Here is a 27,890-nt window from a genome sequence, read left to right on the forward strand (position 1 = left end):
TCTACATATTTGCTACACATTCTTTGTCCGCAATTTCTTCATCCCATCTGCCTGATATTGTAATATACCATATGTAGGTAAACCGAGAAACCTATCCTCGGGGAGTATGCCATCAGGGAAACAGAGGGAAACTGATATCTAACTGAGACACCATCCAAAGCCTCTCTGCCAGCTGTATGTAATCCCAGAAGACTCTCTGTCCTGAGCAATTGAGAATCCTTAGACTTATTACAGTTTATATTAATTCAGATTGTGTTGGTATACAGTTGGTGCAAAGGCCTGCAACCAAAAACCATGATTGGATTACTTGCTGGGATCAAGCTTGCCCAAAAACATGGTTTCCACTGTATAATGACAATGGTTCAGGAGGATAAGCATAATTAGGGATACTATATTTTTAGTCATTTGTATAACACTTTGATATTGAAAATTGTGACATTACCTGTAAATATGCTGTTACAAAGCAATTTTACAGCAAGACAGAGTACAAGGCATTAAGTGGGCCTAGCTGCTCCATGCTTTGAAGTAAATTATTCTCCATTTGTTAAGACAACCTTCACCTATACAGTGTCTGATGTTTTAATTATGATGTGTGCAATTTTGAGTAATTTGAATAATAGTCATAGCTGGCCATTTTGATTCATACCCCTGACTATGTATAACTCAATTGTGCATTTCTTCTCACAAAAGCTCTTCTCTAAGCAGTTTAGAAATACAATATTACTAAAATGACATGCATTACTGAAACTAAAGTAGAGTGCGGACCATTGAAATTGCCTGGGGACTAAGTGATTTCAGTTTGCCATACTGTACAATTATATAACTTTCAAAGCCATTTATTTCCGTCACTTACTTGTAGAGGTCAGGCTGTGGCTGCTCACATTCAATGGTTGCTCTAAGGGTGTCCACTTCCTTCTCTGTGTTGAATGCTTTTGTATCTTGTACAGCATAATAGGTCTTCATGGGCAAAACAGCAAACAGAAAAGAAAAGATCAACGTCACATTTATTTTATTTAATTCTCGTAATATTATAACAAGGTCTCCGAGAGCAGCAGGGCTCAATATATAGCACTTTTCTTGGATTAAACATGCAAAATAATTCCATGAACTACTTTACAGCCTGCAGAGTTCCCTAGGCTGGATATCCTGACCCGTGAGACCGTCCCTGACAGTCTGAATCAACGATTCCCTCTTCACGAAGCCTGACTCTTCTCCGCTGTTCACCGCCAGGACCTAGAGCTCTCTCTACTTATCTGCTTGCCCATGCATTCCCAAGGGGAGACTAGCCCTGAGGATTTCACACCACATCTGCTAGAGATCCTTCAGCATTGGGCAAGAAGATGCAGATATTTTAATATGTTACAAGTGTCCCCAATCCCTGCAGAATGGATGACCACTGGCATCTCCTTTTTAAAGTGTTTGAAAACACAGGATTCTGCAGATTTCTTATTTTTTACTCGGGGCACAGGTGCTGATTTATAAGGAAGTTTACTGAACAGGTCAATGTTAATGTTACTCAAAGTCACAACAGCATCTCTCTAAATGATGTCTTCCATGATGCTTTTTATCAGAAATCTCAGAGCAGTGTTCTCTGCTGCAGAAATTAGAAAACTTCTGGTGCTGCTTCAAAGAGAAAAAGCCCCTAGAAAGCAACAGCATTTCCGATTAGAAAGGACTGTGTAAAATTCCCAGGAGACAACCATTACACATAGCTCTGCATCTCCTTTTAACATGTATAAACAGTACAAACTCAGCATCAAATGCAATAAAGAATGTAACTGGAGCCGCATCAGGGGGAATCAGAGAGGTAAAAGTCTAATGCTGTGAACATAAATAGCATTATGTACGTCCTTTTTCACCATACCTGTGGCCTTAACGACAAACTACACAATGTGTGATAGATTGCCCCTAGTATAGTCTGTGTCTGGAGTCACGATCACTATTTTCACCTTATGGCTGGATTCTCCGTCCAAGCTGGCTGTTGTGACAAAGCATGTGCCATCGTCTCGACTGGATGTCAGGAAGATTAGGTCACAGGGGAAAGTTTCATCTTCTTTAACCAGCACAATATCTCCAACCTGAAAATGGAGAACAGTAACATACCTGTGTTAACAGACTTGAAATGTATTCAGTTTATGTCAACAAAAGACTGAATCAAAGCATTTTTACATTATTACTGCTCCTTGAAACTTAATAGAAAAAAACGTTGGCTCTATGGCTGTTATCATAACCTTGACATTTGTAAGAAAACATATTTTGAGCCAGGCCTGCATATGAGTATTAGTTTTACGTAATTTATAAAGAAAATACTACTGCCCTTTATATTAGTATTCAACTAACACAACAGTTTGTTTTTGCATTTATGAAACCTATGCATTTATGAGCACGTATAGCACAAATAGTTTTGGAACCTCTCTCTGGTACAAAGCGAGGTATACCTGTACATGGAAATACTGAATCTCATTTATTCTTTTCAGTCATTCTTGAATTGTGTAACGGATTATCAATGTAGCATGGCTGAGAGATAAAAAGAAAATAAATCTCAAACCCACTGTGGCTGAGGGATGCATTTTCACTCCTATTGTCGGCTCATTTGAATTCTACAGTATAAACACACTGAAGGTTTATCTGAAAGATTCTCATGCTTCCTCACAGGACTGGGCTAATTCACCCGATATGACACTTTCACAGGACACAGCTGTATAAACGCTCCTCAAGGTGCAAACTTATGCAAATACAGGCACAGAAAAAACAAAAAAGGGAAGAAAAAAAATGAAAAAAGTGGATCCCCTTTAGAAATAAAAACTGTCAGCTCCAATGGGGCCAAGTGCTTCAGTATGGCACTTCTGGGATATTCCTCGTACAGTGTTCTCTTCAGGGTCTTCTCTGGAATGCTACATCCTGTATACTGTTTTATTAACCCTTTGAGTAACCGTAAGCCTAATTGCTGATCATATGAGAGCCTGTCAGATCAGTTATACTGTCAGATCCTTCCAGCGCTACTCTAGTGTCATGAGCGGCAAGGAAGCCCATGGCTGTGCTCAGAGCCATGGTGCCACAGACAGGGTGGCCTTAGAAGTGGGAGTGAGGAATACGTAGCCTCCGTGTAATGGTGTAATTTAACCAGCTTAATTCAATAAATACAACTTTACCATAGTGAATGAAACACAAAAATCCTGTATTTTCATACGATGAACATTCCTGACACCTTGAAATCCCAACATCGATGACTACTGACGCTGGAGCCGTTGTATCTACAGTGATGAACCACCCTCCCTCACGACTATAAAAGGATATTTAATTTACCCTGAGCAGCAAATAACCTACTTGCCTTACAAGAGCATGCTTAAAGAGCAGCTTTATAGAGGTCATATTTTAAGCTAAGCACTGCCTGCCCTCCTCTCTTTTATTGATGCTTTCCCCTTTATCACAAAGTCTTCAATCCATCCTCTTCACTGGCATTCCATTGGAAAACAAAATAAAAACGTGGTTTCTGCAAACCCATCTTCTTTGAACTTTCAATGTCTCTGTGAGATGGCCCTTTTAACTTGTCCTGTATAGCACATAGATTCACAGATTCAAGTATCATTTCCCATCTTTACTTGGCCCCTTACCCGTAATTTCCGACTCTGCTTTCTCACCACTTTGCCATGCTGAACGATGTGGACAGGACACTGATTAATGGCATTGTCTGCTTTATGTCTGAGCCAGTCCTCATAGCCCTGAAGTAGAGAAAAGACAATTGCAAGGAACCAAAAGGTTAGTAGTACCATAACAATTCTACATTCTGGGGATGTAGCAACAGTCAAAAATATGATTTACCAAGAAAATGGGGTGATTAGATAATTGTCTTTTTATGCCAACGTATTAGACTGAAAATAATGCCGTTTGCTACTTTTCAAAGGATTTTTTCATTTCTTAATTGATAAATAATTATTATCTTATGGTTTGTAAATGTCTCTGGATATTGTTTTGCAGTCATAGACAAAGCTTGCCCTTCTCCTACCTTTTCAATGCAGATATTGAAAGTCACACTCACATTAGGACACAGAGATACAGTTAGGTCCATAAATATTTGGACTGTGACACAATTGTCATAATTTTGGCTCTGTACACCACCACAATGGATTTGAAAGGAAACAATCAAGATGTGCTTTAAGTGTAGACTTTCATCTTTAATTTGAGGGTAGATATGCCTCAAGAAAAAGCAGGAACTAAAGACAGCTGTAGTACAGGCCTGGCAGAGCATCACCAGGGAAGAAACCCAGCATCTGGACAAGGGCATCTGCTAATAAATAAATAATAATAATAATAATAATAATAATAATAATAAATCTGGTGATGTCTAAGGGTTCCAGACTTCAGGCAGTCATTGACTGCAAAAGGATTTGCAACCAAGTATTGAAACTCACAATTTAATTCATGATTATGAATTTTGAACACCTAAAAGTGGGGGGACCACATATAAAAATGGGTGTAATTCCCACACCGTTCACCCAATTTGGATGTTACTACCCTCAAATTAAAGATGAAAGTCTACACTTAATTGTCTACATTAATCTTAATTGTTCCTTTCAACTCCATTGTGGTGGCGTACAGAGCCAAAACGATGGCAATTGTGTCACAGTCCAAATATTTATGGACCTAACTGTAGTATGTACGATACATAAAAACACCTTCAAGCCTTTGATTTATGACTGCTGAATGTTTGTGCGTATTTCAAGTGAAGTGCAGAATTATCCCCAGACACGTCATATGTCCTACACCAGAAACCTACACCAGAACAGTCCCTTCGCACACCATGGAGATCTGGGTGCAGCAGGTGATCGAGAGGCTAGGGAGCAAAAGCACACTTGTCATCTTCACTTGATGGAGAATCAGTTGGAAAAAACCCTGACATATCAGTCTAACACTATCATGTCACTCTCACTGACCTATGCTGGTTTGTCATCCATCCAGCCTACAAACCCTGCCTTGCAGCCCCTCACACGCAGAATGCCCGCCTTAAGGCTCACAGCTGATCGCTATGCAAGATGACATATGCTTACGCTGATGCTAAGAGCTATTAAAGAGGAATCCAAAGACGCTGCCATAGTCCGATAGGTTCTGGGTACGACACTTCCATTAGAAGAAGAAACAATGTTAAATGTGTGAAAGGTCGACAGCTATACCCCATGGAACAGTACAGTCGGTCATGAAACCCCTTACCACGGTGTTTATTGTCAGGATTCAGCTGATGAACACAACACATATTTAATTTGTATGATTAAGATTGGAGCACTCTTCTAGAGAAGAGTAGAAACAAAATCAATACCAATTATATGACTAAATATGTGAATAATAAAATGTATTTTTATTAGTGTAACCAATTCACAGACGTTGATCTTCAGTCATTTCGATTCACCCCCAACAGAAAAGGTACAGTTGAGAGTTAATTTCAGAAAACGGACCTCTACTGTAAACTATTTAAATCGCCTTCAGGCTGAAATAACTGCAATGCACTGCAGTATTTATACATGGACACTCACCCTGTATGGCTGCCATTCAGTTTGTCAAATGAGGAAAAAATGTAAAAACGAAGCTATTTTAGAAGCTGCAATTTTGGAGTCTAGTTTTAAATCACCTTACAAATCAAAGACTAAAAATATGTATGTTTTTTTTTTTTTATTATTATTTATTTAATGCTGTCAGTCAAAAATATGTGGTGCTGTTGAATTTGTTATGATAAAACTTCTGTTTGTTTTACTTAGTTTACTAAAAATAGATTCTGAAGTTATGTTCTGTGCATTTTTTTCTTGTGGTAATTTTTAAGGTGACTTTGAGCACAAGTCAGTGTCGAAACATTGATATTATTGTTTCAATCTAATGTCAGACGTAAGCACTCAAACTGGACCTGGGCGTTTTTCACTATAGTTAGCAGATTTTCTAACAATGCTAATGTCTACCAATCATTTCTTATGCCAAACCAGGACAAGAGCAAGCCTTCTATGCTTCCCCTGTCAGTGCCTATATATATATCCTAATGGCATTTGCTCATCCAACATGCAGGGGATGATCAATACAGCATTTGTTGGGTGTGTGTTTAAGATTGAGACAGACTTTAAATAAAATCCACAAACCTTACAGGACATCCAGCACTTGATATCTGCATTATCTATTATAATTTTAATTTCTTCAACGCCATAAATCCAAAGACAGGTGATGTTGTATGAGTTTTGTTCTTCTCTCAGTCATGTGATCTGCTTATTATCTGCTCCAGAAAGCAGGGATTGTTGCTTCATGGTGGCTTTTGTAGAGATTGTAACCTCACTGCTTGCTGGCTTATACAGCCACTGATAATAAACACTCACTTTGTGATAGCTCAGGTTGCTTTAGCGTAGCCACTTGGTTGGCAACAGATTAATTTAGCTGTTGCAATTAAGCATACATTTTTATTTATTAAAGATAGAGCCAGTGCCAGTAGATGTACAGGGAAGTCTAGAATTTATGTGCGATAAAATACCTTTTTACAGGCTAGGCTTGAGTAGGTCTCTAAAATTGTGTGAGTATATTGTGCGAATATATTATATAATGATTGAAAAAGTATATGATTAGTTGATTCATTGTACTGTTAAACTTTGCTAAGCCTGATAAAGACATGTAGGTGCAGAAACGCAATGTACATGATTATAAATAAAGTCCATCAAGGGTTTTCACCTTGATTCAACTGTTTATCATTTTAAGAGATCTAAAGGAGTGACCTGCTAAATCAGTCTCTGCTGCTCGTTAAGAGGATTGTGCCATCTGAGTTTACACAAATTGTTTTTTCCTTTGTGGTAGATGCTCATAGATCTGATACACATATATACAATCCAGTAAACCTCCCTGCTGAGTTTGTTTTACCTTGTCTTTATATATAACAAATTTACAGATCGAAATATAAATAAAAAAATATTCAGCAATTTCAGTGTCACACCTGTTGAAAACCATTGAAACACCTGCAAAGCTTATATATAAGTATCAGGTAGAATGATATATATACATAAATAAAATAATTTGACTGCAAACATTTCATTTCTGTGTTCAGCACACTCATTACACCAAGAATTTTAGAACCAAGAGTTTTGTGGCTAATACAGTCCAGGAATGGAGATTTAAACGAGATCAAATTTAGAAAGTCCTGACAAAACATTAGCAATTCCAAGGAAACATTGCAAGCGCATTCTCCTCCTCTCTTGGCATTTAAGTTTACAATCATTGGAGAGGAGGGTGGCATTCTGCCATGACCATATATCCAGCAGACACACCCTGTTTAATTGCATTTTAATTGTATTTTCTATATATAAAAGACATCTCTGCTTACAGAAGCTGACATCATTACACTGCCTGCGGCACGTGAAAGCTGCTCAGATTCGACCCATGCCATCTCGGACGCACCTCCAATCTCTGCGCACCACCAAGTCCCACTCAGCAGAGCGACCAATGGATCAATTCATACACTCTACTGAATTCAGAGGGATTGCGTCACCGTAATGAGCTCATGTACACAATGCCACAACGCATCATTTGCATGTGAAGTTAAACCTCTTAGATCCTCCTTGTAAATTAAGCCTGCCCCATCAATTAATCCCTGTGCTCTTCCATAACCTCAGCCAAAATTAGCACAGTAATAAAATAAACCCAGCAGACAGTTTTTATAATCTTGAAACTCCAAGGAAGAAAGGTATGGATTCAAATGTTAGCAGACTACATCATTACTATACAATTTTGTAATAGCTCCACTCGTTCCCGGGGCCCGGGAGTGCTCTCCTCACCTGTTTGATAGCTGTGACTGTAATCACAAAGAAGAGCGGGAGTCCGCTGGTGATGGGACTAGTTGGGGTGTCAATAATCAACTGCAATAGGGAAAACAAGGAACAAAACAGGTAATCAGATACTGCTGTCCCCTCTCATAGTCACGTGACACAGGAGAATCAAAAAGGCTGAATTTCATTTAGGTAATACTTAGGTAATTCAAAATCATCTATGCACTTAAAGTGTCTTTTCAAAATATCTTTAATAAATCAGATTGCAAGGAACATTCACTTTGTCTGGTAAAAAAAAATATGAAAATATATCTTACCTGCACAAGGAAAATTATAAGGAAATAAAAATTTGCAATTCGTCTGAACTGTTCAAAAAGGTTTTTCGGCACGAAGTTCCAGAAAGTATACTGTGGGGAAAAAAGAGAAAAAAAAAAGCTCAGTTCCATTTATATTTTAAGTCCATAAACCTCCTTGCCGAGTTTGTGCTACACCCTTGTCTTTATAATGCCATGTTGACCTAGTATTAAATCAGACTGATACTTATTCTTGAAAGACAAATCAATTGAAAAACCACAAATCTGCCTGTTGACTGACGCTCACAGGAGTGATGTCCTCGTTCTTGGCAGAATTAGTTTAGATGCCTGAAATGTGTGTTGCCAATAGGTTGACATTTTGCACTTCACTCAAAAATGTTTTGATAGAAGTCCAGGAGGAAAACAAGACAGGCTGCTCTCCCTTAATATAGAATGACCTGGAGAGAATACTAAGTGCTGAAAACTAGGCTTTTTCACTGCAAGACATACTTACACTATAACAGCATGATGCTGTGCTGGGTGCCTCTGAAATGTTTTAACTCTACTAGATTCATTCAGCTTGAAAATATTACATTCAACAGGCAAATTAATTATAAAGTATATTTGTTTATCTTTGTTTACCTTTCAGACCTAATGCTTCAAAGCACTATAACAAGCACTATAACTTCATCCTCAGCTGCCTTGGCAGAGATTGTTTTGCAGTATTTTAAATTTTTCATTCAGTATCTTTATAATGTATGTATTTTCTTTTTACCTGACTAAAGATACATACTACTGAGCACCTTCCTTAAACATCAAATCAGAATTTAAACTGGAATAATCACATTAATGTCATTATGGGATAATAGATGTACTACAAATTAGCTCCTAATTGATGGCTTAAGGAGTTTGGCTCTTTCCCAGACTTAATTTAGATGTTAACCTAGATCCAAGTTTTGGATTGTAACATTTAAATTTGCCATTCAGCCTTTAAAAAAATTATAAGTTTATCTGAAGACCGTAGACATAAATACGTCTGTTTCATAATGAAGTTCTTTGAAAGACACTGACACTGCTCTTAGTAGAAGTATTGGCACGTAAAGGCTGATGTTGACTCTACCTTGGAGGAGACAATTCTGTTATCGGGGTATCTCTGGGGGATGTAGGCCTCTGCACCTGGCGGGGGCTCCTTGTGACCAATGTATACCGTCCTATTGTCCACCCAGTTCTCTTCTCCAGCACACTGCAAAACAACACCACCAATGTTAGTGACCACTGGAGTCACAGGCAAACACTTTCTTTCCCATTGTTTTTTTTTTCCCCCCATCCAAGGTACCTTCTGCTCATCAGTTTCGTGAAAGAGATCATAAAGGTTTACAGATGATGCCTTGTACTTCTCTGTATTTTTGCACTTTGTTAGCACTTATGTTGTAAGTCACCCTGGATAAGGGCATCTGCCAAGAAATAAAAATAATAATAATAATAATACAGATGACAAACCAACACAACATAATGGAGGTGGGGAATTTGAATAATTCAACTCACATTTGCGTCTTATTGTGATAAGTAGAGATTATTTTGTATTGGTGTTTACATCATTCTAGAAGAGAAATAACCTGTAATGTGAAAAAGAAAAACCAGGCCAAGGCTGCAGTGAACAGTGCACTATTAAGTCAATCTGCTCCATTAAAAATTCCTCCATTGCTAAGGGTTCCCTGTGAATGTCTTTTAATTTAGGGAGCTTCTGGTAACAATGTGAGCCATCAACTCTGAAGATACAAGGAGCCTGAGCAGAATAAGCTTTTCAGATGGTAAAGTGCATGTTAAGATCAAGTTGGAAGACATTAAAGGTTTTCTTTTTTATACGCTCATAGGTTTTGACAATACTCTTCCTCTCATTTCATTTCACTTTCTGTAACAGGCTGAGACGAGGTATAGATTCAATGTCTATCCAGTCTTTATCCTCCTGACACTTAAAAACAGTAATAAATGGTGCTGAAGTGTTGTGAAATTGCACAAAATTAAAATAATGTGCAGCAACTTATTTTACTTGACAGGTTAAATAGAATTTAAGTTTCACGAGATAAAAGATTAAATATAATTGAATTATGTATCAAATCAAATTTAAAAAGTCCAGACAGAAGACATGCGGTTTGAGATACTGTAGATTGACAACAAAAAGTAATCTAAAATTAATATTCTTCCATTCCATTTCAGGCAAGGAATCTCTTCTTACATCAGCCACTCGAGCATGACCTCACAACACACCCAAGGAAATATCCGACTACAAGAATCACCCTGTGGAGCCGTAACCAGCCTCTGAATATTCAAATGACTTGAATCTTGAAATCTCTCCCAGGGCCTTTTCAGAATACTGGATGGCAATTATATGACTCAGAGTAAGACAACTGTTGTTTTTAGTAGATCCTCTCTTTCAACAGATGGATACAATTTAAAAGCTGAAACAAATATAAAATCAATACCACGTTAATTAGCTCTGTAATAGCAGTAGAGCTGATTACTGTATGCTTGTTACAGAACATGGTCAAAACTACAGTTCAGCATAGTACTGACTGAACAGTACATTCAAACGAAGGAGGTCAGGAATGAGCCACATTTGACCTCACATCCACTCAAAATCCATAAAATGTTCTTTGTAATTCTTGCCTTTTACATATGATTTTTTGTACAGTTTGCATGTTGTGGATATGCTGCTTGACTAAAGGGATCATATTTCGCTCCCTATTTAAATATCTGAAGTCTATTCATACTTTTTCACTGACAAACAAGTGTAACCTGCAGTAATATTTTGAGCTATATCGAAGTACATTCATTTTCATTGTAAAGCATCAGAAACCTTCTCGGAATAAATTATTTCAGTGTTATCGAAGTCAATGAGCAGGGGTACTGTGAAGTACCTGGCAGAAGCAGCGGGCTTGGTGTTTGTTGACAGTATGGCCAGTGCAGCGCTATTCTTTCAATCTTCTTCACTAGGGATTAGAAATTAGCCCATTGCATTTTTAAGCGTTACATAAGGCATGAAATATAGGCTATTATTACTTTAAAGGCTATTTTTATCCACAGTGCTCCACATTTTGCCCAGGAAGATTACACATCTGTTACCAGCAATTTCTATAATAGAACTCATTTAGAGCTGTCAGAAGTATAACATAGCTAAGCATCACAGGACAGCGGCCCGAGGCGCTTCTGAAGGAAAGAAGCTGCTGTTCACAGAATCCTAATAGAGACTCCAGACAAGGTTGCATGATTGGAAAATTAGTTCCGTTAGATACCCTCCTGCAGGTACCGGCAAAGACAAAGGTAAAATTCTCCCTTCCCGCCCCCCAAACATGGTTTTAAACCATTCAACACTCTGGAGTGTTGCAAGAGCAAAAGTATGGAATCTCTTTCTGAGCGTATTTATTTTGTAGCTAACTTAAATGCTACATTTGATTCCCTGCAGTACTCAAAGTAAATATTACACTATAGACTCACAGTGTTGACCAGTGGAAACCAGCCTAACTTCCCAATGTTCTTGTTCAAAATGTTAATCTTTTACTGTAGTTATGACTTAATGACAGGATTTATGCATAATGTGGGTGCTGAGAAAGGTAAGAACCCAGCTCTGAATAAATCGGTACAAGCCAGTAAGGCTAGTTCGCTGTACATAGTCCAAGTACACTGTACGAACTAACAACAGCAACAGATAAATACTGAGTCCAACAGCAAACACTACCCTTAGGTGTTGAGAGTCAGTTATATTCTTCTTTAATGACAAGCTGAACATCAGTGGAAAGCACACAAGAATTAGGGCTACTCTCAATAAACAATTATAACTTCTTTAAAGACAAGATGTCGAAGACAAGGCCAAACAAGAGGACCATATAATATTAACTTTTTCCTGACAATTTCCGCCTCTCAAACATATATGGTAATTTCCGTGTTTAAGGGTGGAACCCATGAAGATACCGTCACTAACTTCCTTTTTTCAAGCGGAGTGCAAAAACAACTGTGTAATCCAGCTATAAATACTGATATTTTCAACATTACGAAATAGAGAGGTGTAGATTAATTTATTTATTTCTAGAACCTCGAATTTGCGGTGTCTGTAGCATGCTGTAATACTTCACATCCGTGAAAGAACAGGAGAGAATATGCCAACTCTACCAAAAAAAGATGGAAACCTTAACTTCCCTCCATTCAGTGCAGCATTGAAGTGACAGATTCAGTGTGCAGTCCACTCCCTAAAAATAATAAACCTGTGAATGCAGACAGGGACTGACTCTGTGCCATGACTCACACAGAAACCTGCAAATGAGGCAGAAAAGTTGTAGAGCAGTCATACAAAAAAAACAAGATGAGTTTAAAAAAAGTTGTTGGTTAAAGAAGCATTTTATTTTCCTAGGCCTAGTTTTAGAAAATAAGTGCATTAGCCAACATGAAGAAATCACATTACAAAATCCCAATCAAATTAGTAAAATGCAATCATTACAGTTATACAATTACTAATGTATTTATTTTGATAGAGCAACCACTGAAATGTTGTGCTCTCAAGATGGAAAGATACTGCATCATCTACAGTATCAAAGTTTTGACTATATCCAGTTTTTCTCTGTGATATTTACTACTACTGTGGAGCAGCTTAGGGGCTAAGAGCTTCAACAGCTGGTATAACAGATTTCGTCATCATTGAATCCCTACAATCAGCTCTAATCCTATCTGCTTAGAGTGCACTCTACACTACAGTCAGCGTGCGTTCATCTAACAAACAACAATTCTTTAGTCAGGCATACTGAAGAGAAAATCGCACAACCAAACTACCACAGAAGAAAAAGGATTTCTTTCTTTCTTGACTAGTCGACTTTTTCAAATTTCTCAGGAGTCTTTGTTCATGAACAGCTAATAAGACTGCAAGATGTTCCCTTTTTTGTGTAATCAGTATTGACAGTAATCCATTAACGTGTGGGCTTCGGAGAACTGTACTGTCCCAGTTTCAGAACAGACTCCAGGGTTAATTATTGTGCTTGAGGCTAGCTTACACAGACAGAACTTTATAGGTTTAGTATTACTTAACCTGGCAAACATATAGGGGAAGAGCATTAGACAAATGAGGGAATAAGGTCTTCTTTGGAAGTATAACTAACAGCAGGTCCTGTCTGTTAATGCCATGAAATGGGCAAGTTCAATGACTTGCTGTAAAGACATACCCAGATGTACAAAGTAACTTACAGAACACTTTTTAGAACTGGGAACATACACAATACAGCCAGCAGTGAGTTGCAAACATCATCTACAGCAGGGGTTCCCAAAGTGCAGCCCGGGGGCCAAATGCGGCCCCCGAGGATGTTTGGTGCGGCCCCCCAAAGCCAACATTCAACCCCCCCCATTTGTGAACGTTTAATCTATTTTTACACTTTCTAAAGATGTTCTGTTACAAATTGTGCATATCATTTGGGGGAAAATATTAAAACAATTACATTTCATACATGTTGCCTAACAGAAATATATAGGAAATAAAACAGTATGATTTGGGACACATTTCGTTTTCATTGGTGGTTCATTTTTGACTGTGGCCCCTCATCCCATGCAACCTCTGGAAATTGGCCGTCCATCACCAGACATGGGGAACCCCTGATCTACAGTGTTCTTTAATGCCACTCCCCATTATGAAATTGTGCAGAACAGTGTTTGCCTCCCATTAAACTCTGCCTTCCTGTTAGCCCTGATGACTAATCACACTATCAAAGCAAACAAGTTAAATCTAATCAAAGGCAAGGCAGCAAATTCTACTATGTCTTCATTTGTAGCTCACTGGGAATGCAGCCAGTCAGCAACATGAAACGACCAACTACTGCACCACTACCACGTACTTCCTCGCAAGACTTTTAAACACTGCCGGAATATCTGAATTTGGGCCACAGCCCCATCTCTGGCAGGATGATTGTTTTGCTCTCTTTACTGGCATTGCTATCACAAAAGGAAAATCATAAAAAGAGAAAATAATTCAGTTATTTACACTAAGATTTCAGTGGAGGCCAGAAAAGAGTCTGATGGGAAGCAACTTTCCGTTTCAAGGAAGAGAACGTTTTTTAAGTTAAACATATACCATCCAGTGAAATCAACATTTCTGTCCTGTAATAACATGTTTGCATTTCAATAATGCGAAAACACTGTTTAAGCCTGTTTTCTCATTATCATTAAAAACATGCAAAACTTAAGTTTAATGGATACATTCAAAACATTTGTATACCCGATGAAAAGGATAGATCTAACCAACCATTGTCCTAAAAATATATATATATATATTTTTTTAATCATTAAATTTGCTGAAATAGGAGATCATATTGTAAGAGGAATTTACTTGTTTAACTGTGTATTGACATTTGTTCTGCCTAATTAAAACACAACATGACAAGAAATCTGTCAACATTTTGTCAAGGAGGACTCAATGCAATGCAAGGCATTTTGCCAGAAGCGACATTTCATGATATAAGTTAATGATGTAGGCAGATGAAGCACTACAATAGATTTTACCTCAGCAGAGTAGTATTTCACCAACAAAGTTAAATATTAAGGCATCACAATTCTGCAGACTGCTCAGTATAGTAAAGCCAGCCCATGGCTTTCCTCTTTGGCTGTTTGCTTGCAGTTCAGACCAAATAAAGCTTTATTTCTAAGAAACAACCATCAAAGACATGGCATGAGTCCATTAGCTTATCCAAGAGGATGTAGAGGGTGAAGACGATTTTTAAAGGCTATAAAGTATGAAGTGAGCCAAATGGCAGTCTGCTGCGAATGCTACTGGGAGTCTGAGAGATTGTGTCAACTCCTGAGAATGAGAACCACTGAATTTTTAAATGCATGTGTCTGAGAGTATCGACAGATTCCGTATCAGCTTAAGGCACAGGGGATACAATCTACAGACAATATCAGCTGTCCATGTCTGTTATTAAACACACGCTTCTTTATAATAATAATATCTATATTGATAACAATAATCAGCAATAATAGAATGAAAGACTTAATAACATTGAAAACTGACTTCTAATTGCAGGATTTTTTAAATCCAATGAGTCCGTTTACACTTCAGTGCCAAAACACAAGAAACTAATGGTGTTAACCGCGGTAGTTCAGAAGAGGTTGTGTTGGGGTTAGGAATATCAAGTAAATATATTATTTCACACAGCCATTAACAAAGCAACTTCAATGTGCAGTGGAGTCCAAAAAGGCATGTTTATACCAATACTATAAAGTTACAATCAAGATAATTTAAAGTGTAAGGATAATGTAAAGTAAGGAGCAATACTTCTTGGTCTTATACCAATAACAACCTCTGTTCAGTTTAACTTTAAAGTCTCTGTATTAAAAACACCTTAATGGAGAGTACCTTGACCATTATTTAGCCTGAAAAGTAAACCTGATTCTTAGACCATATATATTTTTGGTCAACACCTACTTTTAAAATTATGATTTATTTGGTTAGCATTTGACACTCAGCCCTATCACATATGCTTTAAAGTAAAAGGGATGTGAAAGACAGGTGATAAATCAAAGGTTGACAATGACATTCCAGTCTGCAAAACAGTGTGTCCTATGTATTGCTGGTGCATTTGCAAGTTTTACAAATATTTTTCTGTTTTGATCACAAGTTTCTCCTTGTACAGGAGGTTCTGTCAGAGAAAATCACAATACTCCCCACACACAACCACTTCAGAATACCGAGGCAATTACTCACTATGAAGCAATATGGTGAGCTGGTTATTCACTAAAGATATATGATAATATACAACAGATTCAACCAATATATCTAGCCTCTTTATATGTGTATATATTTTGAGTAAAAGAAACCCATTACTCTGGAAGGACACATACAAGATGTAAAGCCAATTCTATCTCGGCTGACAAAGAGTCAATAGGTACAAAGTAATGCATTTCAAGATTAAATCTTCTAACTGTATCATCTGTGAGGTACAAAAGGGAGGATAAATCTGTTGACCAAATGGTAAATTGTGATGTTTTTATCAACAGGTTGAATGCTGTTCCAAAAAGTACTAGACCGTAGAGGCAGAACTTAATATAAACAGTAAACTGTTTTTCAAGACATGTAATTTGGGACCTGAAAGAATAGGTCAATGCATAAGAACCCTAAGCTCTTCCAACTGTCTAATCAGACAGTTTCTAAGGCATACGGGTCGAGTCACTACCCTACTTCCAGTACTCCAGATCCCAGAGATTAAACACATTGGATTTGAAGCACATTCACCAATACATTTAAATCAGCAGGTTTCTTTAATACACTAGCCACACAAAAAAACAGACTATCTTGCTTCTCATTTATCCTCATTGATACATGCTGTCAACATCAAAGGGTAATTTTTATTTGTTTTATCATATCAAAGGAAGTCTGTCACCATCAAAATAGCAAAGATCAGATTAGACACAAGCTCTCAGGAAAGATATTAATCACAAAATAAATACAAATCAAAAAACAATTACAGCTACTGTCAGCTTACAGAAGTAATTTACAAGTGGGGCACGGCTGCTGCAGAAAACATTTATATATTAGGAGGATCTCTCAGCTGTGTCAGAGTGTTTCAAAGAAGACAAGGTAAATACTTAAAATTATAAAGTGTTGTAATGAAAAAAGGGAAAAAATATAGAATGCCTTATTTTTTTCCCAATGTTACAAGGACAAAGTGTACATGAAGTTAGAGAAACCGTACAATAATATTATTTTATCCAATTATACTAATAAAAATAATATCTTTCTATCAATACCAAATGTACTTGATAAGATACATTGAGAGTAGACCGCATTCAAATCTAAATGACAAGTGTGATTAAATGTAATCTGCTGTGGCCTTTAAGCCTTGTTTACATAATGATGATGATTCTTCTCACAAAAGCAAAAAGCCCTGTTCAGTCCTCCATGCTGCTCTCACTGTAAAGGTCAATGTCTGTCAGATCAGGTCTATGTCTGCAAGAACTGCACAGAACTGATAGAATACTAAATGGCCTCAAATCTCATAACGCAACTATGTCAAGTGAAAACACATTTCAGAAATCTTTCTAGCGCTTCCTAGATAAACATCAATTACACTTTACAATATCAATACAGGATACCGAGTAAAGAAAACTAGAGAGAATACGGGCTGAGGAAAACAGGGTATCATAGGAACAGCTTCCTAATCAGTAGCTAGGTTTTATCTGTTATGTTATCCAGTATATTGGAGTTATTTAAACCTGCATAAGAGATAACAGGAAAATTCTCAGGATTGGTTTGATTCCTATCTTACAGTTTGAGAGTGAATTTAGTCTTGAAGACTTCTAAATACACCTACTCTAGTTTTTAAGCCACCACCACTGTGTGTGGTACTTAGTCTTTGTCTTAAGCTGCAGCACACTTAAGCAATGCATTTATTAATTTGGTTTCCGTCTCTCAAGTCGGCAGTGCATTAAAGTGCCTGGATTTTTTCAAAGGCAAAATATATTCCTAGGCTAAAAACAGAGTTAAAAGTATCTCTATACTCGTACTTTCCTCTTAATTTCTAATTATTTTACATTTCAATAGTGCAAGGTCAGGTTTTTACCTTGCTTATTTATAGAAAGCAAAGCAAGGTAAAAATCAATAGTGCTGCTTGCAATTGACCAATGTTGCTCTTTTGTCTCTATATTTTTAGAAACATCCAGCGTTTTATATTCCACTTTCCAATTACCCTGGGTTGTTCATTGATAACAGTACAGTACACTTCAGCTATGTAGATGGGCAAAATCAACCAGATGGTTTGGCACTACATTATTCACCTGGGGACAATTTTAAAAACGTTTTTTTCCCTCAACATAATTTTATAGTTGAAGGCTTATTGCTACAATATACACTACCAGATTTTAGTAAGTATAATATATTTCCATCAATAGACTGTCTATCGGTTTAAGATCACCAGGATATTTCTGCTTGGCTGGTTCACAAATTTACAGGTGACCTTCAGAGGGCACAAGAAACCAAAGTGCGTCTTAAGCTAGCAAAATGAGGACGGCGTAGGGTGAAGAGCACCCAGGCATAATTATGGTATTATACAATGAGCAGCAGTAACTCTTTGACTGAAATATCAAAGGTTAATCACCAGCTTCATCAGTCCCTCTATCCAGCTGCTTCAGTGCTCCCTTTATGTTGCTTTGCTCCAGCTTTGTACCCATCACCTAGTGTTAACAACGACATCCATATTTTATGTGCAGTGCCATCTGAGGAACAGGGTGCTTATCAGCAGTGACAGAAAACCACAGAGGTGAAGATTAGATTTCATCAGCACGCAGGGGTTCTGTGGAGCTGCTTTGGGTTTGTAATCAATTTAGCCAGTGTAAACTAGCAGGGTCCATTTTGAACTTCAGCACAGCTCTACAAAAGGGTCCCATTTTATAATAATTACATATTAAGTTTGTTGTCAGACAGCAATATTGTAAAAGCATCAACAGACAGCGGGATTCAATAATTATTTGCCAGGAGATATAGACCGTCCCCCAAGCTCACCATCAGCACCACCCACCTCCCTCTTTCTCAGCCTGTTGTTTAACAGAAACGTGTGGAGCAGCTCTGATGACACAGATGGAGGCAGTATATACGACATGGTACATACACTGGGGGATACAGATAAGAGAAATCACGGGGTCCAGATGCCTGGCTCTAACAGCAATGCATCAGGTACAATCGCTAAAAGTCACACAAAGAAACAGGCAAAACACATGTTTGCATGATTAGCCTAGCACGGACGAGGTTTACCCAATGAACACAGATCTGTTGAACATGTCTTTAGTTCAAATGCAATATTTATTATTTCTGTGCCCACCTGTACATTATTTTATGTTAAGACCATATGTCAGCAGTCCAATTGTATAGTGAAATATAACTTGAGAAATGTACTAATTATTAAACAAGGGTTTGTGTCAGCAATGTTCCTGTAATAATTTAATATTTGTTGCACATCACATCAGTTGAACTGCCTGTTTTGACATTCCCTACCAGTCTTTAACACTTGAAATTCCACTTTAAACTGTCAAACTGTCAGTCCTTCTTAAATTTGATATTTGTTGAAAACCAAAACAAAGCATTGTTAAAGCAATATACAACTACTTAATATTAAAAATATAAGCCCAGCTTTGTACACCATTTGTTTAATTAAAAAAAAATACTAAGCACATGCAATTTTAAAGGAGGTATTGAGAAACAAAATAGCTTGTCAGCATACTACCTTTGTCTGCATGTGTTATGCTAGGCTGAAAAGAAAAGTACTATGTGCTGGTGTCCTGCTCTTAAAAGCTAAAGCAAACTATTATATATTTGAATAGTTCATCAGAATTGTAAACGGCAAATAAATAAGACAACAGGAAATCTCCCTGAATATTCAACAAGCTTGAAATAAAACTGGCAAATATCACAAAATGTCTCAGTTAGGACTACAAATACAAATCATAAACCCATTTATGAATAGGAGTATGAGCTCCTTTACTCTTCACAGACCAGACAAGGGTAAACCGTACATGAATGGATCAGAGTTGGAAAATGTGGCTATGAATGAAGTTAAACTGCGATCTCGTGGCTGCCTAGTGAGGTGATTGTGCAGGCAGTGTACCTGGGGTATTAATCTACCCTGACCTCAATTACTGTAGGTGTCTGCAAATCACAGAACTGCTGCTGAAATCCTGTGTCAAGACAAGACTCTCAATGCATATAAAAGAGGGGAACAGTATGGGGAATTATTCCATCAATTTAGCAGTGTCGTGTCCATTTTAAGGCAAAGAATCTTTAACATTGTAAGGAGTTTTAACTCACACACAGACCCTTGGTGCCTGCAGTTTTCTGACCCGCTTTGCTTTTGTTATTCATTATTAACCTCAGATTAAAAGTCTTTTTGATATCCATTGCACTGAATTAACCTAGTTGCAGAGTGCTAAAAACCAGATTCTTCTATTTAGACCCCTAAGAGTGAGAGCCTGAAGGGATGAAGGAAAAGGAAAAGGAAAAAAATACTGGTAACCATCAAAAAAATAACTAGATTTGGGTTTGTTTTGGTTTCTGCTGACTTCCGCACTGAGCACTGTAAATAACACATGCACCCAATTTTCACCATATTTCCCTGCCATATGCATCTGCTTCCATAAGACACGGCCTATTTAATGAGCCCAGTGCCATGGATATCCCCCAATGGTGCCAGAGGTGGTACCATATTTTGCAAGATTTAAAAAGTCTGTTATTCTTTGTGACATTACAATTCCAGCAGCTGTAACATATTAGACTGATACGCACTGTGATGGAGTAGGCCCATCCCTTGATTTTAAACCTAAATTAACAAATAGAATTAACAACTTTGTCCGAGGTTCTAATATTAGAAATGCAAAAGGGTTTAAATAAAGTCAGTACTTGCCTGTTATGAGGGAGGATAAGGCCAAGCCGAAATACAAAGGGTAAATTTAAACAAAATAAGTTTTCATTCTTTGGTTTGGGTTGAACAGGGGTGTAGGAGCTGCCATATTTGTTTGGGGATACTGGGAGGTTACAGGGGCCATGTTGAGGGGCAATACTGAGTTTCCCCTTAACAAAATGTTGGTAATAGAGGACACCTGTTTTCCAGCACGGTTCATTTAAATGGCTGGCTCATTTTAAATCTGGAAGGGGATGACAAAAATAAATAATTATTTTTACTGATACTGTCTGTAAATGTATTATGTATTGATTGTGTCGATGTAATGGATTTAGAATTGTATTTTGTTTTTAAGTTTTATACATTTATTTTGTTACATTGGTTTGTTCTTGGGGAGGGGTCATATAGAGCTAGGTAATATAACCAGGCGGTTATATTAGGAGGAGTTAGTGGGTGGTGTGCTGGAGTGGAGGTCACTTGACAGAGTGCATATATGTTGAATGTATAAACAATCACAAACCTGAGTCTAGGTAGCTCCGTAGTGTTGTGACGTCAATTCAATCATTTTTTGTAAACCATATTTTTCAGACTACGACCATTCCTGTTTTTCTAACATCTGACCATGCAACAGCATTTTTCATTTTGTCATATTTATTTTTTCATGCTTTATTTTGATTGTATTCATTATTTTTGCCTTTTAATTGAAATTGAACATTTTTGGGATATGAAATTAGTAAAAATGGATATGGTATGCATCATTCATCCTGTATTGTACAGTAATACTCTCACTTCCACTTCGATTCACTGAATAAAAACACAAGGCTGCTCTGTAATTATATCCATCTGCCATCTTTAATAAACCTAATTTCCTCATGACCCAACCACAACCTCAAGTATGGCACACAGCAGGTCAGGAGGGAGCTAATGAGAGATGGCTGGTCAAGACTCTTGAGCAACGGCTTCATTCACTGTAATTAGGAGAAATTAAGTACTTCATAAAACAGAAGCACTCCGGTTATCTTCAGGAAACCTACTGGTGGCAATTGGATTGTGAAGATCAACTGCCGGTGCACATTCTCTGTAAGTAATAAGTAATCAGAAATACAAGCTAATGCATTGACCTTCCCAATACAGAAGCACACAGAGTTGCCCAGGAGTCATCTTTCTTATGCTGGAGAATAAAGATGCCTCAATGCTACACACTGTCCTAGCAGAGTTATTTTACTGCTCGTTGCTGTAGACAGATGCAACAATTTATCCAGTGGAAGACCGACCCATTACTTTCACGGTGTAGTTGTACAAGTGATGGCCCACCAATTGTCAACTCACTCTAGGATAGACTGCTAAGGCTCTGAAATGAATGGTTTAAAAAAGTAGAATAAGTTAACTGATTCAAATCAGATTTACTGCAACAAAGCAACATTAAATAATAATTTAAACCATAGAGACTGAAAAACAATTTCACCTAAGTTACATGAATCACTTTTACTAACGTAATTTAATATATATATATATATATATATATATATTAATATACTATACATATTAAAATCTATATAAAACATGATGAACTGAATGGAATTTTTTAGTGGAAGGAATGGTCAGACTTCACAGTTAATTTTAAGCCCTACAGTGCATTCTGTAATAAAACAAATACTCCAAACATCTGTTCATATTAAACCAAAATACAGGAAAACATTCTTCAGTTTATTATACTGCAGTGTTGCCCTCCGCTGCCTACGGTTTCAATACAGTCCTCCTGTGATGCCTGCTGCATTTGACAGTAGTGTGTAATTTCTTGTATACTGTAAACATGATATGAACTGGAGAATGCACAAACTAAATTAACCAAGGAAACCAAAATATTAGCTGTGCAATTCATCACAAATAGTGTGAGGTGATGAATGACATTCAGTTACCCCTATCAGTTGAATTAGAGGAGTTTGAATGCTCATCCACAGAGGTTTATAGAGGATTCCCTCTCTGCATGGAAAATGAAATGGTTGTTTTCCAGTTCAGGGATTACTGCAGTGCAAGCAATCTCAGATAGTGATGGTAGGGACAGGCAGAGCGGCTTGAAAGTTCATGCACACTGTGTAGTAAACCATACTTTTTCTATATAAGCGGGGTTTAATGAGGTTTTTCAAAGCCTCAAGGGAAAACATTAAAATGTATGTTGGAGGCAGCTGTAATGTGATGTTAATGTTACACAACTACTAATCCAGCTGTTTTTTAGTTGTTTTTTGTTTGTTTTTTACTGAATCTGATTTTAACATCTACCATAAGCAAATTAAATCCATTGTTGGACTGAAATTAAAAAAACTATTTCCAAGCTTATGCATTTTCTTGCATGCCCCTCAGGTAAGAGCAGACTAGTTCCATTTTCAGATTTATGTATGTGAATCACTGGAATCACTATTCTCAGCCACAGAAGCCCTCTTCCTTGTCTGGACACCAACAGGAAACGTGCAAGATTGATTGCAATGATCCAAGGGCGTCCTAACTCTGGACAATCCTGCCAATTGTCCTTTGGGACTAGAATAGATTGGCATGCTAGTTGGCGACGATAGCAAAGAAGTCATCAGTTTTATATTAAAATGTTCTCAATTGCAATGAACTTTATACTGTATCCATCCAATCTTACAGCCTATCATAAACAATTAAGGAATCTTTTTGTCTAAAATAACAACCTTTTTACTGTCACTCGGTCAACCCTGCTAATGTCTCTACAGTTATGACTTCCTTTTCTAACTGAGGCAATTCAGTAGGACAAGACCATGGTTGAAACAAAATTTAAGCAATTGATAAGTCACTTTTTTAAGAGGAAAAGCAGTCCTTCAGGAATTAAACAAAGAAAAAAAAGTCACAACAGGGCACGGCTATATTTCATACCACTGAATATTGAACTGGCAGCTTTAGCATTAGAGTGTAACATTTTTGTCATCTAGTACGGCTTACTGTATTTAAAGCCCAGAGTTAGTGGCATGGCAAACAGGAGTCATTGTAACTGCTAAATGCAGCTTAATTGAAAATCTGAACAAATGGGCATTTTCCCAGAGCAGGAATGAATGGTAAATACACAGTGAATGGAAGCCAAGAGCGTTGGCTACATGGGCAGGAGGCTGTTAGTCATATAATCCTCAAGCAGGCTGGAATGCTCATGCGCCAGGCAGGACATCACATGCTAGCTTCATGACTTACTGAAACAACTGGGTGGTTGTTCATTGAAGATGCAAATACATACCTCCTGTGGTTACAGGGATACGGATTGTTAACAAACACTGAAAACAAGCATGAAGTATCAAAAAAATCTAAATCAAAGCAATCCTTTAGCTTAGCTTGATTTTAATACATTGTTATGCCTGAAGGGCCTTCTTTCGATTAAGTGAATTTAAATAAGTGCCAGAGGCACCTAGCAGTTAATGTTCTGACTCAGTTCCACAAAGTTATCACAAAGCAGCACGTGAAGTGAAGAACATGTCAGAAGTAATGTGATACAATTTGTACAAATTGTGTCTTAAACTATGTAAATTATAAAATGGTAGAATATACATATATACACGCACACACACACACAATCTAGGTAAACATTTGCTATGATTCGTGTCTTTTCTGGATGCGTTTTGATTATTCATCATTAAGCAAACTACTATATTAAAAAAAACTCAAATAACTTGGAGACCTCACTAATTCACAGTACTACAGTGCAAGACGTTAAATCATGTGGGGTGACTCTCAATGCCAGAGAGCGAGCTGACATTTCCTGCAAGGTTAAACGGATGATCTTTTAGTTTGTTTTGGAAGAGCGGCGCTTGCATCATTAACAGAGCACTTGTGAATGCCTACGGTTGCGTGCTAGACGCACTCGGGCTCTGCGTGTGCTACCCAGTTGACCGTGCTGCCGAGTGCCAGAGAAGTTGGTCATGTTAAAAGCAGATGTCAGTGCAGTTGTCCGGAACTGTCCTCCTCAGTCACCCCACCGTTCAGTATATAAATACTAGTGTGGAACAACCCTGGGTAGGACTACAGCTGTCAAACATCTTGAGAGCAAAAAACAGGGTGTTGCCTTTGAATGAAAGCTCCACCTTTTAATTACCTTTCTAACTGAACATTCCACAGCAGTGTTCAGCAAGCTGTAAAACCATGTATCCAGCCTGAATGAGGATTTCATTGTTGGGGTTCACAAAAAGGAGATGTAATTAAAAAATAAATAAAAGATTGTGCCTTTTATTATGACAATTTGGGGGAGGGATTATGTGGAGGGTGTAAACTAGCTTTCATTCCATCTGTGCTCAATTAAGCTAGTTACTTGCTCATATGATGCACACTGTAATATGTTACAGAGATGCAGAATCCATAAAGATGAAACGTTTCAAAACAAAGTGGTCACTGGCTTACAAAGCCTGTTTTAACTCTGATTTTCAAGTTACAGTAATCATAACAAAGCACTGTTAAATCCAAAAGATAGATTTCCAAGAATGATTAAAAACGAATCACATTAAAACACAAACATGTAATCAAGTCTGTGTTTATTCTTGTAAATGCTCTCAAAGCAGCACCTGTATTCAAACACACACAAAAAAATACTAAACAGCTTAAATAAGGAAGCAATTCAAGTGAGTACTCTAAATGAAAAGAGCATTCAGAATTAACAAGCACCTCAAAATATCCTTAGTACTTCCTCCGTATCTGCGTTTTGCATCCTCTTGGAACAAATTGGATTTGAGTTTCCTTTTCAGTCTGCAGAGCTACTAGATTTAGTCAGTTGCAAAATGTGAGGAGTCTAGAGCAAAAGTACTGGCAATTCAAAAACAGTAGAAACATGGATTTTCTTGAATGCCTACAGAGTCAACACATGGTATATTGTATATAGAAACAATCAATTTATTGAATATGCTAATCCCAGACTACAGAATATGTAGAGATGTGATTGCAGTCACAAAGAGAAGTTTACATGACTAATTTAGGAAAGCTACCAGGAGGTGTACTTCAAAATGTGGAGGCAGATTCAGAATGAACACCAGGGTCACACCCTTTTTTCTGAAGAATATTTGGGTGTGGACTAGAAAATGCCCACAGGCCAATGACATTTTGAAATTGTATAAAGGGCATTCAGCCCCAACACTTCAGTTAGTGTGCAATATATGCCCGGATTCACAGAAAGATCCAAATGTACTAACCATGTATCAGCACAGTGCATCTCTGTGTGTGTCAGGGCACCCACTCAAGATTTAAACAGTGCACCACAGCTCCACCACAGCAGAGTCATAAACCCAAAAGAGCAGGTCTCCCGACATGGGAGGTTTATCCACTCTACTGATTACACACAGAGGGGTTACACTGAGGATGTAAAAGTGTTTGTGTAGACTTCAGGAGCAGCTTGGCACTGTAGCTACATAAGATATTGTTTTATATTATTCATTTGAAAATGATCCTGTAGCCTTTTGTACCGACGGTATCAGAAATCAACATTGGGAAAATAAACAGGAAAATAAAAAACAGACTAGTGCCCAATCATGAGAAAGAAAGACTAACAATAATTAGCTAACTAAATTTGAAAACTGCAAGTAACTCAATTCATTCAATAATTCTTCTAATTTGGTCTAACATTTGGGACTTGATGTTTTAGGACTATTTTTGTTCAAATCACATACTTTTCTTTCCCAGAACATACGATGTAAGGACAAGGATGCTTTGAGTGCATTGAAAGGATGCAACTTGCTTTAACTAGTTCCAATCCCAGATGAGTTACTGACCTGCTCTCTCGGGACAATTACAGTATCAGTAAATTCAGATTTCAAATATGCTTCAAACCTTAATCAGATTCTATTTTTTCATTTTAAAAGACAGAAGACAAAGCTTGTAAAATAGCTTAATCATTTAAACTGTAAAGAAGAATAAAAAATATCCAGCCACAGTTATAATCACTGTCTAATGCTGAAAGACTATTTCTTGGACAGATCTTTTTTTAAAACATTTAAACCCTCTAATTACATTTTCAGAAGGAAGAGGGTAATTTAAATGAAAGGCACTTGCTTGTCTGTGTTCTACAAAACAGCAGGGTAAACAACAAACTTAAATTTAACATTAATCTCACTGTACAAAAATATAGCACTTGCTGTCTTTTACATTAACAATATAAAGGAGAAATAATATGTCTACAAAACATATGAATTTGGCCCAAATCACCAGAAACCTCTATAACATCACATATGATATAGATATATATTAAAATTACCCACTAGAGTGAATCTCTCTCATAAAATACAATCACTCATTAAAAATTATATTTATTTTGGGATGATTCCCAGACCTTCCTTTGGAAGCCAACCTTATTAAACTAAAAAAAAAGACATACTAAACTAGAACAACATTTGGTCTATTAATTGGAGCATTTACAATTAAGACCCATCTGTTTATATTCAATGACAATGTTCTAATGCCTGATCAAGCCTTTCATGTGTTTATGCTCCTTGCTTTACCAACTGGAACTTTGAGTGTTAAAAATAACATCACAAAGATGGGTTGTACTCACATGCTCTTAAATTGACAAATATATAAAATGAATAAAAGTTGTATGCAATATCTGATTAATTAAAAATAATTGAAAATTATAAAATAAAATATATTAGTTATCAAAAAAGCTCTGTCTGTAAATAAAGGAAAAAGTTAAACTCGAGAAAAAAGCTGTTGGGATCATTACATTTTAAAATGTAGCCTACCTTGTTGATTATCCTGGCACTGTATAATATCAAAATACCCCCTTAGTGTTAAACATGGGCATTCTCTATTGTAGCCAAACAATTATCCTGGTTAATAGACCCATTAATTTCTTTGGAATTTGATCAGCAAAAATACATATTTTCCTTCCCTAAGTGAAGCCACACTTTTCCACAGAGTTCCAATCTCCATCACTAATCTTACTAAACTTGTTACCAGGTTACACAAGAGGAACACTTTTACATTTCTCCTTTTAATAACCAAGACAAAATGGCAATGTTAAAAAAACCGATGTGAAAATGCAAATCAGGAAATAAATATAGTACCTTTCTTAGCATCATCTTTTCATTTAGACTAGCCTGTTTCACTTCCTTCTTCAGACTTCAGTATGTTTCCATGCCTTCAGTCCCCAGATACACAAAACACACATCTAAGCAATCTTTTTGTCCTCCAAGACTTAGGTTTTATTTATTTTAGTTGTTTTTGTAATATAAAGTTGCCCAAATGTCCTACCACACAGCTGTAGGCAAGTCTGTTCAAGTTTTGAAGTGTTCTGTGAAGCATGAATTGACCCTAACCTACCAAGGCCTCTCCACCGTCACATGCTGATCAAATGATCTTTCCATTGAAGAAAAAAAAAAGAAACTTCAGTCTTTCTTTACATAACATTTTTCTAT

At 37.2% G+C, this 27,890-nt stretch overlaps 1 protein-coding gene across 4 annotated transcripts in view; it reads right to left on the reverse strand.

Annotated features, from left to right (window-relative positions):
* atp11a (ATPase phospholipid transporting 11A) overlaps nucleotides 1-27,890 on the reverse strand; it is an 82,704-nt gene that overhangs the window by 37,735 nt on the left and 17,079 nt on the right. For all 4 annotated transcript variants that reach the window (XR_010816979.1, XM_066706186.1, XM_066706185.1 and 1 more), the window contains exons 2-7: nucleotides 9,198-9,320; nucleotides 8,102-8,191; nucleotides 7,794-7,874; nucleotides 3,615-3,722; nucleotides 1,950-2,078; nucleotides 854-957 (exon numbers count right to left, since the gene is read on the reverse strand). Coding sequence is in view for 3 of the 4 variants with exons in the window: in XM_066706186.1 (XP_066562283.1) it covers nucleotides 854-957; nucleotides 1,950-2,078; nucleotides 3,615-3,722; nucleotides 7,794-7,874; nucleotides 8,102-8,191; nucleotides 9,198-9,320 (635 nt within the window). In the remaining variant the exon portion in view is untranslated. The remainder of the gene's footprint in view (nucleotides 1-853; nucleotides 958-1,949; nucleotides 2,079-3,614; nucleotides 3,723-7,793; nucleotides 7,875-8,101; nucleotides 8,192-9,197; nucleotides 9,321-27,890) is intronic.

This window comes from Amia ocellicauda, chromosome 6 (assembly GCF_036373705.1).
Source record: "Amia ocellicauda isolate fAmiCal2 chromosome 6, fAmiCal2.hap1, whole genome shotgun sequence".
NCBI lineage: Eukaryota > Metazoa > Chordata > Actinopteri > Amiiformes > Amiidae > Amia > Amia ocellicauda.